Source organism: Vanacampus margaritifer, chromosome 4, assembly GCF_051991255.1.
Source record: "Vanacampus margaritifer isolate UIUO_Vmar chromosome 4, RoL_Vmar_1.0, whole genome shotgun sequence".
In the NCBI taxonomy this organism is placed as follows: Eukaryota; Metazoa; Chordata; class Actinopteri; order Syngnathiformes; family Syngnathidae; genus Vanacampus; species Vanacampus margaritifer.
In genome coordinates, this window is record NC_135435.1 from 16,292,929 (window position 1) to 16,308,718 (window position 15,790).

The 15,790-nt window shown below is 37.9% G+C and overlaps 1 protein-coding gene and 1 long non-coding RNA gene across 3 annotated transcripts in view; one reads left to right on the top strand and one right to left on the bottom strand.

Annotated features, from left to right (window-relative positions):
- The window catches only part of adam10a (ADAM metallopeptidase domain 10a), a 42,012-nt gene extending 34,043 nt beyond the window's left edge, over nt 1–7,969 (top strand). For both annotated transcript variants that reach the window (XM_077563348.1, XM_077563346.1), the window contains 6 exons: nt 854–1,004; nt 2,189–2,372; nt 2,453–2,564; nt 2,653–2,873; nt 2,959–3,085; nt 5,440–7,969. In XM_077563348.1, coding sequence (XP_077419474.1) covers nt 854–1,004; nt 2,189–2,372; nt 2,453–2,564; nt 2,653–2,873; nt 2,959–3,085; nt 5,440–5,543 — 899 coding nt within the window. In that variant the 3' untranslated portion in view covers nt 5,544–7,969. The remainder of the gene's footprint in view (nt 1–853; nt 1,005–2,188; nt 2,373–2,452; nt 2,565–2,652; nt 2,874–2,958; nt 3,086–5,439) is intronic.
- Nucleotides 7,970–10,296: 2,327 nt separating this feature from the next.
- LOC144051042 (uncharacterized) lies at nt 10,297–12,061 on the bottom strand. The gene is made up of 3 exons (XR_013293984.1): nt 11,977–12,061; nt 10,716–10,803; nt 10,297–10,636 (listed from the first exon to the last, which is right to left on the bottom strand). It is a non-coding gene; the product is annotated as an uncharacterized LOC144051042 (long non-coding RNA).
- Nucleotides 12,062–15,790: the final 3,729 nt, after the last annotated feature.

The window sequence follows — 15,790 nt, forward strand, 5'->3', positions numbered from 1 at the left end:
AGGACAATTCAAATGTGAAATGTAAATATTTTCTGCAAAAAGGGGTAGAAAATGTAAGATTTAGTCACTCTGCTCCTGGTAAATTTATTTAAATATACACTAAAAGGGAAATTTAAATGTGAAATGTAAATATCTCCTGTAAAAAGGGGGTAGAAAATGTGAAATGGTTATCTCTTCTCCTTTTTATTGAAATAAACAATTTTTTTTTTTACTTGTGTATAAGTATTTACCACCATTGTTATGAAGCCTGTAAAAGGCACCGGTGCAACCGTCCAAGCAATTACTTTCAGAAGTTAGATTGTTTGAAACTGAATTATTATTGAAATGTAGTCCACCTGTATGCAATAAGCCACGAGTTATCCGTATATACAGTGTGCACCTGAAAGACCCCAGAGACTCTAACACCTGAGCAAAAGACACCCTAAACCCAAAACTACCATGAAGACCAAGAAACTCTTCAAACAAGTGAAGGACAAGGTTGTTAAATCCAACTTGGTCTATTTGATTCATCTAATAAAATTTAGTTTTTTAAATTTATTTTTATTGGATGTTGTAATGTACTTTTGCAACGCACTGTAGGCTGGTTTCACCAACACTTGTGATTGACCTACAAGTGGAAAAACAATTTTTGTGTGTAAAGCAACAGTCAAGCAAAACTGACTTTGTGACACCTCATAAAACAACAACAACAAACAAACAGAATGGCTTTTATCTTCTACTCAAAAGCGGTCAGAGGTTTACAAACCTGAACTCTTCCACACCTACCCATTGAAAAAACATATTTCACATTCATGCCATTATTCTTGTCAATCTCTTGTTGGGATTTGTTTTTCATTGTGTTGTGTCTGTGCAGTGTCAGGAGAACCTATCTGTGGCAACGGAATTGTGGAAACGGGAGAAGAGTGTGACTGCGGCTACAGTGATCAATGTACAGACCCATGCTGTTTTAACGCCAATGAAGATGAGGGCAAAAAGTGTAAACTTCAACCTGGAAAGATCTGCAGGTCAGTTGTGATCACGCACGGTTTCCACCAAGCGCTTAAATATAGTTGGGGATGTTTGATGCCACTCAAGCACTCATACCAAGTACCGATATCATTAGTACTTTTGATACATATATTTTCCCACCAATAAACAACAGATCATTTTAAAGAACTATACTTTGTATCCCAATATAGCATTTTACCTTAAAATTGCATGAAATTAATGGCAATTTTTTTATTTTAATTTCTAATTTTCTGTTCCTGATTATAAAACAGCCATGAGGCTACCTGGTATTGGTACTCACCCATCCCTAAATATAGTATGTATAAGATGCTACAAGTTGTGAAAAGGTTACAAAATAACTAGCATGCACACTGACGTCCATTTTGATTCAGAGAAAATTTTAATTTGTGTTCTTCTACTTTGGTAATCATTACAGGTTAAACTATTATCAAATAGTGAACCTCTGTATATTCCTAATAAAAAGTAGTGCTTTGTCATCCTGTGGAACATATAGGAAGTTATTTGTAGATTTTTGCTTGCCTGCAAGGCTCGGTCCTTTTTCCCGTGAGTAGTGATGGACTGGGTTAAACTTATTAACTTAAACTAAGGAAATAACTAAAACTTTAACATTGTAAACATTTCCGTACTGAAATAAAATAAAAATGAATATACTTTTCAAAAGCTGAACAAAATTATGTCACATTGAAAACTAAATAAAACTAACTAGAATTATAGCAAAAATGTCCTTTGTTTTTATCTTAATTAATATCACAAATGAGCTTTCAGAGTACATTTTAAATATATTTCAGTGTTTCTGTACATCCGTATAGAAAAGGTCAATTGTTTGAGAATTGGAGTTTCCATACACAAAAATTGCACAATTAGTAAAAAAAAAATTCCACTTAACAAAGACTCCATAGAAATCTAACAAAAACTAAACTAAAATGAAGCATTTTTGAAAGAAAATAATAATAATACAAAAATCACAAACTTGTTCTTACAACTAAAGCACAACTGAATTAAAAAAACAAAAATCAACAGGAAGTAAAAACTATAATGCAAAATCCAAAATATGACCGGGAAGTCTACACAGTAGTAGAGGTAGTGGATCAGGGTTTGAATTCCTAATTTGTACTAATTCCTAATTTGTACTTTGAGAGCAAATGCAAAGCCATGTCTGTATAAAAATATTTTCCTGCAGTCCGAGCCAAGGCCCATGCTGCACTGAGGAATGCTCTTTTAAGAACACACTTACAAGGTGCAGGACGGAGTCCGAGTGTGCTCTTCAGGGCGTGTGCGGCGGAACCTCCGCCCAGTGTCCCACTTCCCAACCAAGGGACAACTACACTGCTTGCCACGAGGACACACAAGTGTGCATCAACGGGGTATGTGACCTTCAATTTCACTTCATAATTTGACTACATTGATTTAAGTTAGGCATCTTCTATCCACTTATTTGGAGCAGGTGTGTTCGGGTTCCATTTGTGAGAAGCACGATCTAGAAGAATGCACATGTGTTGTAGAGGACGAAAAGGATGAGGCGAGTGAACTGTGTCATGTGTGCTGCATGGAAAAAAGTGAGTCAATAGTCAGAAAGACGGTCTTTAGATTTGAAAGCTTTAAGGACGTGGATATTCAGAAAACAAATCCTCTTTCTGCCCTCAGTGAACCCGAGCACATGCCGAAGCTCGGCCTCGGAGAAATGGACCAAGTTCTTCAACGGAAAGATCATCAATCTGCAGCCCGGCTCGCCGTGCAACGACTTCAAGGGCTACTGCGACGTTTTCAGGAAGTGTCGTCTGGTGGATGCTGACGGGCCTCTGTCGAGGCTCAAGAAGGCCATATTCAATGCAGAAATCTATGAGACCATTGCGGAGTGGATAGTGGCGAGTGTCTGATAGGGTGACGCATCTCTAAATGTATCATACTGTGTGTTTGATTTTGTTCCTTCCATATGTGGCTGTCTTGCAGGATCACTGGTGGGCCGTGCTTTTGATGGGGATCGCTCTTATTTTGTTAATGGCTGGTTTCATCAAGGTCTGCAGCGTCCACACCCCCAGCAGCAACCCCAAACTGCCGCCTCCAAAGCCACTGCCAGGTACTGCAGCCTTGTTGGGTGATTCAAATTGACAGAATAGAACCCCCCCCCCTCCCCCCAAAAAACGACTCCATAAATGGTTATTGCGCATTTGTTGACATACCGCATCAGGAGAGTCGGGCTGAATCGTCCCCAGATCGTATCGAGGGTCGACTACCGGAGACGTCACGCTTCAGGATTGGCTGGAAATTATCCGGTTGACGTCAAACATTGGAAAGAAACTATTAAAGATGCAATATGGAACTTTTTCCCCCAAAATATCTATACAGTAGCCTTTTTATTTGACCATTTATGACTGAAATGCATCTTAGCTGTTCACAATGGGTACTCCTGGCCAATAGCTTTCAGACTGTATTCGGGTTCGAATTTCCTGCGCTCTTTGCGGCTGTGAACTCTTGTGCACGTTGAGTATGTGACAAAGGGGGTGTCCGGTTTAATTTTTCGTCAGCAGGTGGCAGTAACGATTCGAAATTGAACATTCTAAGTTCAGTAGCTTTAAAGATGGAATTTAAATAACAAAATGTATGGACTGAAATTGTAAAAACGTAAACAAACCTAAGAATATAAAAGCAAGATATATTGAATAATAAAATCGTTTGAATAAATAATAACTACATACATTAATTTACTGAGATGTTACATGTCAGTTTAGATTGTTATCATTAAGACTGTTTTTGTGATGTATTGTGATTTGGGAACAGCTAAAGAAACCAAACCAAAGTGATCACATCTAACTTGCGCATTTTGTTGTACTGATTGATGCCATCGGCAAGCTTGAAAGCGCTTCAATTTATTTTATTATTTCTTCAATCTTAAAGTATCCTGCTTTTATATTCTTAAGTTGTTGTTTTTACAATTTCAGTCCATACATTTTGTTATTTAAATGACATGTTTTTACGTCAACCGGATATTTCCCAGCCAATCCTGTAGCGTGACGTCCTCGGTAGGCGACACCCCGATACACATCTGGTACCGACAACGGCTTTTGAAAACTGTTTAAACGGTAAAGAGCAGTGCTAATGGTTGCCAAGTAGCGCTAATGCTAGCCAGCACGACCATGTAAGCTATCTTTTTCAATGCTATTTTTTGTACGATTTAATCGATTTCATTGCTTGTTTATTGAATGTGCGAACATCTGATACGCTCACCAGGAACTTAGACTGGCAACAAGCACACGGTATGTTTAATTTGCCAGAATTGACAGCGAGACTAGCGTACCGAGTCTGTATCTCTCCAATGCAAGATCTCTGGTGAATTGGATGATTGATTACCAGTTTTTTTTTTTCAAGTGAAGTTTTCAATAACCACTAATACTGCTGGTCACTGAGTGAGCAGCTGCCTCTTTGTTAATTGTCTCCAATTAACTTGTTTTTCTCCTTTTCATTTGTTCTAAAATTAGCTCACCAGTGACTTATTAAGAATTAAAGCAGATGAAGGTTAAATTGTATATATTTAGTTCACATGATACATGTTTCTTCTGCACCAAATATTATATATTAAATAGATTGTGGTCAATGGATTTTTTTTTTTTTACCCAAATATTTGAAAAAGGGTCATTTTACATGAGTAATTTTAATGCTGTGATGCCGCGCTTTTTTCCTCATCTTTATCATACCGTCAGAAGGTAATATCAACCCATGCCTAATAGAGATCTTGCGATGGAGAAATACCTGTACAGACACTGTGTACATCATGTACGCAGCTTTTATTTAGGAGAGTAAATATTAGATCCGTTGGGGGGGATTGCGCCTAGGTACCTATTTATACATTACAAAAATGCGTAACCAACAAATAAAATTATAAAGTAGCCTACTTGTGCTCTATGTGCATTATATGTATTCTACTGCCCCCTGGTGGCAAAGATGCGCACAAAAAGCACAAATCTTTACTAATTGTCATGACAGTGGACCAATATTCACAGATAATGACAGATTCTTTTTTGGACCCTATCCTTTATTTGTGGCTTATTCATGTTTTTTGTTTTTGTTTTTTTACCTGATCCTCTACTTAATTGATTTTTGTTTTCCTTTGATAGCAATTATAAAGACCGTCAATTATTTGTGGATTCTTGCTTTTTGCAGTCACATCCGGTCCCAATTCCCAGTGAATAGTGAGATATTGGTGTGACATGACATTTTTCTAATGTGGCAATCAAGATTGGGTATGTTGTTAGGTGCTGAAAAGAGCTTTTGAAAGAGAGCGTATATTCATAATACCATCTTAACCTTCCCTGTGACCAATCAGCAAGGAAGAAGCTTGATTATGCTTTATGTGGTCAATTTGATGGAAACCATTTAGCCACTGCAACGCAAGTGTGACCTGAGTTCGAACTAAGCCATTGTTGCCCCTTGTAGGTACCTTGGGGAGAAGGGAGCGGGCCCGCCAGCAGAGGTCCGCGCCGCGGCAGTATCGCCATGGCAGAGCACAGGACTACCAAATGGGTCAGCTGAGGCCCTGAGATTTTTTCTAGTGCTTACACAGGAAGCACTTCACTCCCAAAGAGTTCCTGTAAGAGGTGCAACCAAATACAAGCGTACAAGCTCACTGGAGGCCTGTGTGCTGTGATAACCAAGCTTACCTTAGCCTTCCTATGGAAAAGATCTTTAATGTGTTCTTAATGTGATTTTTTTTTTGTTTTTTTTTAAAAATATTTTCTTCTCGAGTCCTAAGTAGGACTGCAAGTGAAACGCAACATTTTACTGCCAATCAACCCTGAGACGTCTTGTTGCTGCCAATCACACTTTTCAAACATATAATTTTTATATTTTCATGTGATTGTACACGTTTTTCTATACGCCCCTCCAGAAGTATTGGAACAGAGAGGTCAACTTTTATCTCTATTTCTATTTTTGCTGTCGACTGATATATTTTGGTTTGACACTGAAATTGCGATTTCACGTCTTATCTTCAGGTATTTACATCTGACCAGGGTTAATAGTTTTGGAATTTTTATTATTAGTTATACATAGCGTTCTTTATTGTTTTCCACTAATTTTGAATACAGTTTGGTAGCCCAAAAAGATACCCATAATGCATCGCGCTCCTCGCGCACTTTGTTAGCACCAGAACAGATTGTGCAGCTTTTTTGCCTTTAATGGTCAGGACAGATGAAAATAACCCCATCATTGCCAAAGATGATGTTTTAGATTGTTGCTTTGCAGATCAAACAAGGAACTTTGATTTTAGATTGTTGCTTTGCAGATCAAACAAGGAACTTTGATTTTAGATTGTTGCTTTGCAGATCAAACAAGGAACTTTGAGAGTAAACAAAAATAAATTCAACGACCCTGATTACTAGCTACAAGCGACTGCTTACCCCTGTTTGCTGATTATGTGCTAAAAAAAAAAAAGACTGTCACAAAAAGATTCACAGAAGTACAGTTAATTTTCTGTTGCGCCCCTCCTGGGAAGAACACATTTCATGCCCCAACTTTCCGTGGTGACTATAAATATTATCATTCATCTATAAAATTGTAAGTACACCTGTGCATTATGATTAAAATCAAAGAAAACCAAAAAAGGAAATATAGATCAACTTTAAGCAAAAAAAAAAAAGTTTTTAGTGTGTCAGAAAAAAATAGAAGTGCATCAGTTTGCCTGAAATAATAAAGGAGCGTGCCACTGCCACCTACTGTGGTGTATGTGTAATTACACAAGGACCGCCCAATTCCTCAGCTAAAAAAAAGAAACATTGTAAGCAAGAACTACCAAAATAATTCAATTAAAATGTATTACACACAAGTTCAATAAAAAATAAAATCAGTTTTTATAGGTGCAATTCAAATGTATTGTACAAGTACTATAAAGTTTACATAAATACAACAGCTGTGATTTATCGGACCCCTGCGTACCACTAGTAGTGCCACACTTAGAATTAGTGTTACTTTATGTATATTAAACCCAGAAATAAAATCTGAGTTGTCTGGTATTTTTAAAATACAAAAATGAAAATTGCACTAGGCGAGTCAAGTCTTCCACTCATAGCCAAAATTAGACAGGTTGTGTGTTTTGAATGTTAGATGAGCGCTATAGAGGTGGATAAAATGTCTGTTTGCATCAAGGTCAGACAACCTTTATTTGTCACGCCTGACTTAAACATTCTGTAAAACATATTGTGTAATAAAAGTGGCAAGCAATTCCAAATCAAAACCTTTTCACTTTTCCACATGCAAATATTACAAACTTCATGAAGCCTTAAGAATGTGATTGCTTCCATTTATCAATGCGTGATCTTTGCTTTGTTTACCGCATTCAGCAAAAATGTGCCTATGAGAGACCACAGACATTTTGAGTTTGTTTAATGTATCATGCTGGATGGAGGAAGTGCAAGTGGCAGTTAAATTGTGTCCGTGCACTGCAGTTTGTTGTTGTGTGTGGATTGTTACTGAGCACTTTGACTACGCAGAAGCCTCTTCACTCAAAAGTGCCTTTTTATGTTTTCCATTCAATGGATACAGACTCATACAGATGCGAATGTGGGGAAAAAATGCAATTTTATGTTGCTGGATTTTTATAGGTACAATGCTTCAGCCAATTGTATGTGGAAATGTTTCAAGCTTTTTGTAAATGTGTGTTTCTACACTGGAGTTTGTCTGAGCGAAAAAAGTGGTGACAATTGCAGCACTACCTGCCTGATTTTATTGTCCCTTTTGGTTTTTGTACTGTAAGCTTAATGCTCTTACATGTTTTGCTGTTTTCTTTGTATTCTCTGAACTACTTGAAATGCATTAACCCTCTGAGGGTGGAGTTGAAACCCATAAACTTCTACAAAATAAACAAAAAAAAAACAAAAAAAACTTTGTGAACAATGTGAACATTTTGTAGTTGTCAAACAAGGCTATTTCTTAAAGTAAAATAAAAAGGCTGTCAAGTCCCCCCTCCTCACCACCTATTTTCCACTCTTTGTCCTACAGCTCTTCTCACCATTATGTGCTCACACTCAAGGCCGACGACAAGGCACTCTAAAGCACCTTGCCAGCCGACGAACCGAATGGGTGACTCGTTTGCTGGGTGTTTGCATAGCTAGCTAGCTAGCTGCATGTTGCAGGTGTGCTATACTGATGCAAACAAAGGCAGTTCTTACTGTATTAGTGGAGATGAGACTCAAGATGAGGTGTACAAGTGAGCACTGTTTTAGTCACGCCCCCCCCCCCCCCCCCTCCTTCAAAAAAAAAAAAAAAATCAAATACTGAAAGTTTGATTGACTTTATTGTTGGCCTTTGACATTTTTTTTCATGCATTTAGATCCTTGGAATTGTGAACAAAATGTCGCTAATCTTTGAGTTGCACCTGCTGATATGGCAAATTTTCAACAGTTTTTCTCCCAAATGCCAGAAATTTTAGAAACACGGCCTAACTTAGGACTCCATATGACCATATAGTCAGGAAATTAAGTTGTGATGCTTAGCAACTATTAACATTCCTGTTTCTCTGCCACATCCAAAGAAGAGACCTTCCCGATCTTTGAATTGAGGTCCTCATCCTGATCTGGAGCTAACCCAATGAGAACACCAGTCCGTCGAGCAGATTGAGGTGCCTCATTGTGCTGCTGTGCTGGCTCTTGACAGTGCACAAACACGTTAACTTGCGACATTTCCACATGCTGCCCGTCATTTGTCATGGCACAAGAAGACGTCCTGGGAGGGGGAAAAGGCACACAGGTATGTAATAGTGTAAATATTTAAACCAGGAGAAAGATCATCCACTAGGTGGCGTTGAAATTCCACAATAATGTATTATTGTTGCCTATTAGTTCCCTCTGGAGTCTGGACCTTCAATAAAATACTTTAAAACCGTTAGACGTGAATTTAGAATTTTAGAGGTAATTTTAAGTTCCCCTGCAAAAGTTATAGTGCGTTTTAGATCCTGTTTTTTTTTTAAGAGACCCAAACTTAATGTTTTTTCAAGATATAAGCCAACGCCAGGCCTTTTTTGAGGTTGTTGTCGTTTTTACTACAAGCAATATTGGTAGTGGCTCAAACTCACTTCAACAAGCAGCAGTTTGACAGATAGTGAACAAAACTTTGAAAAAGAAACGTCAAGCCGTTTGTTACCAGGGCCACCACAACCATCAACGTAAACTCATTCTCAAACTAAATATAACAACCACATAACAATTTGCTAGCTTCATGCTAACTCAAGAGTATGCTGTAAGGGCCTACAAGTAGCATGTAGCAGCTATGCAACGTAAATAAATACAATAATAATAATAATAGATAAACAATGGATACTTCAACACAAATACAGAAACAAAATGTAGACTGTGATAAAAAGTAAGTGGGGTAGGTTTGAAGGGATAAATTACATTAGTCATTCATTTTAACGGGGGGGGGGGGAGAGTTGACTTGTTTTGAATTGTGCATGAGTGATGGAACGTATTACTGTAAATTCATATCTCAAGGCAGCACAGCTGAAAGTAGTGATCGCAGCTGGCTTTGGGCGCTGATAAGCAATATGAATGGCTTTCATAACAACATCAAGATGCACGTAGTTGGACATAATTGTTGTGCAAGGCTGACACCTGTCACACGGTCACGTTGTCACATCCTCTTTCAAGTCATCACGTGACTGCGTTCCCTGGAGACAGCTCGCCTCTGACGGCCGGTGAGAGCGCAGGAAGGAAAGGCACATGTTGCTAATTAAGTGCTGAGCTTGACAGATACTTTAATGTGACGCTAGCCGTCATTTCATGTGGATGCTTTTTTTTTTTTTTGTATCGAGAGGCACCAAAACAGCATGAATCGGCGAGCCACTCGCGCTCAGCTGGAGAGAATTAAATTCATCTGCTCCAACGCACATAAGGAGAATCTGTCAACAGCAGCAAAGATGAACGGGCTCAGCGCATCCAGGCTCCTCAAATCTCTTTTTGAGGTGGCGGCACCAATTAAGAAAAAACAATGTTATGACAGAGCAACAGAGGAGGATGCGACACAGCGCTTCCTCTCTCACTTTGCCTTTGCACATTTACACCAGCACATGACGATATTTCATTTGGAAAATAAAAAAAGAATACAACAAGCTTGCCGTATTGTTCTCGTAAGAAGCCGAAAAAACTCATTCTTTATTATATACAGTGTAGCGGCTAGAAAAAGTCTACACACCCCGGTTGAAATGACCGATTTTGTGATATAAAAAAAATCAGCCCCCCCCCCCTCATTATAATATTTTAAAATTATTTTTAAGAGGTGATGTAAAACAGTAAATAGTGCACCTGCACAAGTGTGCACACCCTCTTATAACTTGGATGAGGTTGTGTCCAGAATGAATCAATCATATTCAAACTTATGTTAAACGGGAGACAGCACACATTTTAATCTCTGCCCCAAATAAATGTTCTAGTAGGCTTTTCAGGACGTTGTTTTTCTTTCTATCAGAAGCCTGACAGTTTTGTGCCACTGTGTGAGTGTGTAGTTGTGTGAGTGAGAGATTAGTGTAGATGTCATCTGGTGTAGCCAACGTTTTGATGGGTCCGGTGTTTAGTCTTCTCGAGTCCGTTCTGCTAGGCGTGCTGGTAGATGTTGTGCAGGTGGCATCCCGGTTGGAAGTCGCCCCCTTTGGGATGGAGGTCATAATGAGCCACAGCTTGCTTGATGCCCACGCTGAGGCATCGCTGTGAATGGCGTCCACCAACCTGGCATTGTTGATGGCGACGTGCCTTCAGCTGCCCGGCGGATTGCGGTCCAGACCCGTGCAAAAGTCAAAGGTCACCCAGAATCGTGCTGCACAAACACGCCTTCATGATTTCTCTATGAAACGTACCAGTAATTCTTTCGATTTTTTAAACCAAGAGCGCCATCTAGAGGAGTGAAAAAAATGTTACAAGTGCTTCATGAAGCGCTTATGATATTTTACTTCTCTAGATGGTGCTCTTGGTTTCAAGATAAAGGTAGTGCAATGGAAATTGATTGCATTTCCACTACATCTATAAACTAAGAGCACAAGTTTTTCATGAAGCTTCATTTGCCCATTCCTAATAAGCATAACCACTGCCTACACTGTAAAAAAAAACACCAGCATTTCAAAATAATTAAGCAGTATTATTTTACAGTAATTTCTAGAAATTAAGTTCCCCTGTAAAATCCCAATGAATACCTGTATAAATTACAGCATCCTTGCATTTTGCAGCACTTAACTGTGATTTTACAGTAACATTCTGCAATCAAAAACATCCTGTTATATCACAAGGCCTGTAGCAGCTGCGAAGTTACAGTATACAGTTGTGCTTTTACAATGCATTGCAATATCACAGACGTGAAATTATAGTCAATTGATGCGAGTGCATTTGGCAGTATAGTGCTGTAATCTTTTACTGTGAAAGTCATGCAAAACGTATCCAATTTTTATTGTGAAGTCGCAGCAAAAAAAATTCAGTGTACAATAACTAAACTTGGAATATAACTTGAAAGAAAAAAGAGTGATGAATATAATAATAATAATATAAAATTGTATAAATTAATACATTAATAAAATAATAGTAATCCTATAATATAAAATTGTATAAATAATTTAGTGCCATTTTTTATTTTATTTTTTTTGCTTGCTTGAGCACTTTCCCCCAAATATGTGTGCACTATGTGCCTGTTTATTGCTTTGATTGCCGTTTACAGTCGTGCAGAACTGAACTTCATCTTGTTTCCAATAGTACGGTTATCATAACAATACATCCATCTAAATATACATCCAAATTTAGGCATTAAATGAGAGCCACAAATTATTACAACCTCTCAGAACTACAAGCACGATAATAAAGCTACAGCGGTTAAATGAATAATCCGATCCAAAGTCAGCATTGTGATCTTTTTGAACGAGCCTCATTAAACTTCGCAGGTGTAGCGGCAGTGAGTCGTTCCCCGTCACGCTTCACAGCGAGCCGGCCGGCGGCGTGACCTTACCGACCACCCGTGAGTGATGATGATGGGGGGATTAGTGGCGTTGAAGCCGCAGGACGAGAGGCCGCGCAGCTGCGCCGGCTCCAGCGTGCAGGTGCCCCCCACCCCCCCCTCCCGCCACCAACAGCCGGAAGATGGAGGTGCTGACGTGGGGCTCTGTCGTCTTCACGGTGTCTCACCGGAAGCACACATCTCAGGGAGAAAATACATACACTGGCTTTGCTGTGAGTCACACAACAAGGCTGCTCTCAGGTGAATAGTTACAAGTAATATCCCACACAGTATGTTATAGTAATATTGGTGGAATTATGTGAAAGCAGCAAAATTGCATATGGAAATCTTTTTGAAGTTTGAATTTTTTCACTAGTCGCACGCAGATTTTAACTACATTCGGCCACACAAGTAACACGTAGTTGTCCTACTAGTGAGGACGATTACCAGTACTTGGACCTTGACAATTACTAGTAGGGAGTAGAGACCATGGCAAGTTGTATCACTTTTTATACTTTTATCTAGTTCTCTGAATCAATACATCATATATAAACAAAATGTATACCAGATGAAAGACCAAAGTCTTAGGTATATTGTTTGTATTTGTGTCATTTTCGTACTTTGCGTCAGTGCAGAGATATAAGCCATCGAATAGAGGGAGTGAACATGTGACATGTTGCCCCACCAATGGGTAGGTTGTCACGCTATATGGGGTAAGATGTCACACTGGATTTTGATAAAACAAGGACAAAATTATCCATCTTCTGTTTTTTTTTAACAGTTAGAGAAATTGTCATTGATCTTGAAAATTTACGATAGTCATTGAGTCAAACATAAAATATTATGAAATAGATTAAAGTCGTAGGAAATGGGTCATAGCTCTCAGCCTTCAAATGCCTGTTTTGCTTCCCTGGAAATTTGAGATTACATTGAATAAAAAAAAAATAAAGCATTTCGGTTAATGGATTGATGGATGGTTCATCATGAAACTTAAACCAGTCCTGACAAGTGGGCATTTTGTAGTTCCTATTCAACAACTGGAAAATCAATTTTTAAACAATGAAACAAAACCGAGCAAACTGATTTCCTCACTCATCAGACTCATCATGTGAAGGGCAATTCTGGCATATGTAAACCGAGTTGCCAGAGGTGCATTTTTCATTGGCCCATTCTTTGCATATGTGACAACAAACCCCAAAATGACTGAGACAAGTTGCCCCAAAATATTGCCCCATGTTGGCTAATTCTTGCTCTAGATTAAATCTTAAAACAGAGCAGTGACTGAGGGATGACAAGATGCCTGAATCTCTCCTCCAATGAGTCTACATGATTTGCTGCTAGAATTTGTCTATGTACGACGCCTGTTTAAAAATATATGAAGTTGATTTTTTTTTACTTTGGGTTGTGCAAAACAGATCACTGGCACTCATCTCAGATCACAATTTGCTATTCTCATCTCAGACAATACACAAACCCTGACCATTTATAAGAAGAAAACTAGTATTCCACTTTTTCGTTGCGCCCTCTGGTGGACAAGAAAATTGCAATGTGACAACTTACCCGTGATACAACTAGCCCTGGTCTTCCCTACTTGGACTTTAACTCATTCACTCCCATTGACGGCTATAGACGTCAAAAATTCATTTGAACTATTTCTATTAGTTTAACAATTTTTCCACTTTTGTTAACAAGAGTATGAAAACCTAGAATTTTTTTATTGTATATTCAGAACTGATAATAAAATCGTGAGTTAACTAGTGAAGTCATGCGATTAATTACGATGACAAATTTTAATCGCCTGACACACTTAATTTTTTATATATTTTTTTCTTTTTGAAATCTTTTTTTTTTTAAAGAAAAGATTCAAAATTAGGGGAGTCGGGTGATTACATTTTTTAATTGTAATTAATCGTATGACTTTACTAGTTAACTCACGATTAAAAAAAGAAAAAAAATTCTTAAAAATTAGGGGCGTCAGGTGATTAATTTTTAAAATTGTAATTAATCACATGACTTCACTAGTTATCTCACGATTAATAACAAATTTTATATCTGTTTTAAATGTGCAATTTTTTTCTCTACGTTTTCATACCTTTTCTAACAAAAGTAGAAAAAAATGTTAAACTGATAGAAATTGTTAAAATGAATTTTTGACGTCTATAGGCGTCAATGGCAGTTAATGAGTTAAGCTGCATATCAAGGATATCGTATAAAGCTGAAAAGCTGCTTGAGCATTTATGCACTAGTACTGCACATGAACTTTCCAAAAAGCTGTCTTTGTCACAAACAAGACAATTCAGTGCACTAGTAGAACAATTGTCTTACTGGTCACATTTTTCTACAACTTGCGCCACTTTTGTCCTACTAGTACACAATTAAACTTTACTAGTAAACTTAAGTGATATACACTAGTAACACTACTAGGCCCAACTAGTAGGCATTTTTTTAGGTACTAGTAACCTACTAGAGTAGACCCTACTCTTACTACTGTAGCTCAGTAAGGCTTAATTGCATACTAATAGGCCAAAAGTGGCATTCGTAGTGGAATAAATAATATGCTAGTAATTGTACTAGTGCAGCCTAATAAATGCTTGAACGGCTTCCCAAGTCGTGAAGACCTCTTTCGTACTTTGCGTATCTTTAAAAAAAATATATTTTTTTACCACAAGCATAACTGATCCACATCCAGCAAAATGTTTCATTGTATTGCTTAATAGTTTGTGGTCAATTCATGCTTGCCTCTTTAATGAGTTTAATGGTTTTAATGGCAAAGATGCCAAAAGTCAGCCACTGCAATGCGATCTCGCTTTTATCCCACATATCCCCAAATAATGGCCTCCACTATAAAAGACGTAGAAAAAAATACTTGCTGTCTCATCTACTTGAACAACAAGAACATAAAACCTCAATTAGATGCCTCTAGTTTTTTCCCTTCAAGAATCACAAGAGGTGCCGCTAAATCAGAGATTTTTTTTTACACTCTTCACCTCCTGTTTAACATGCTAAAATCGATTAGATATGTTATGCAAATTGTATACCAACTGATTTTGAGCCAAGGCACAACCAAACAAAATGGCACTAAAAGTATAATACTATATACTGTATTGCAATAATAATGCTTCATTTAATGTATAGGCGCCTTTCAAGACACTTAAGGTCACCGTACAACATATTGAAACTAAGAAAGAAAAAAAGAAAAAGAAAAAAAAATGAATGTCGCTATAGCGTTAGCATTTGTGCTAATGCTATTTTGCTATATTTGCGCTAATGCTCGTTTCAAGTGATTTAGCACTAAAAGGATCAGACATAACAGACGAGCTGTATTACTGAAATAGGAACACAGTGGTGAAATCAAAACAAACGATTCTGATGACTTATTATCGCTTTGAGCTGATCAGAACTCTTCATCATATTTTCAGCACAGGCATGAATGACAGTGCGTATTAGATTAGTGGCTTGATTCATGTTCAAATGCATAACAAAAGAAATTAATTTCCTTTGATTTTCAAAGTGATACTGTTCAAACATTTGTGTGTGTAATCGTGTATTGCTTGCGTTTACTTGAAAGGATGTTCAGCAAATATCAAGAAAGGATAGTGAAAGTCAGCTCATACAAACTGTTATAGTTGTTATAGTGTCAGGTCGTTACTATTAGATGAGCTGAGGATGCACTCTTGGGACAACTGAACCGCACTCTTCATCCATCTTATATAAGCTTTATATAATAGCACTATACACAAATGAACTGTGCATCAGGAAACTTCTTAACTTCCTCGATCGACTAATAGTGCCAAAGGCTGTCAAGGCATTTTTGTTTGACACATTT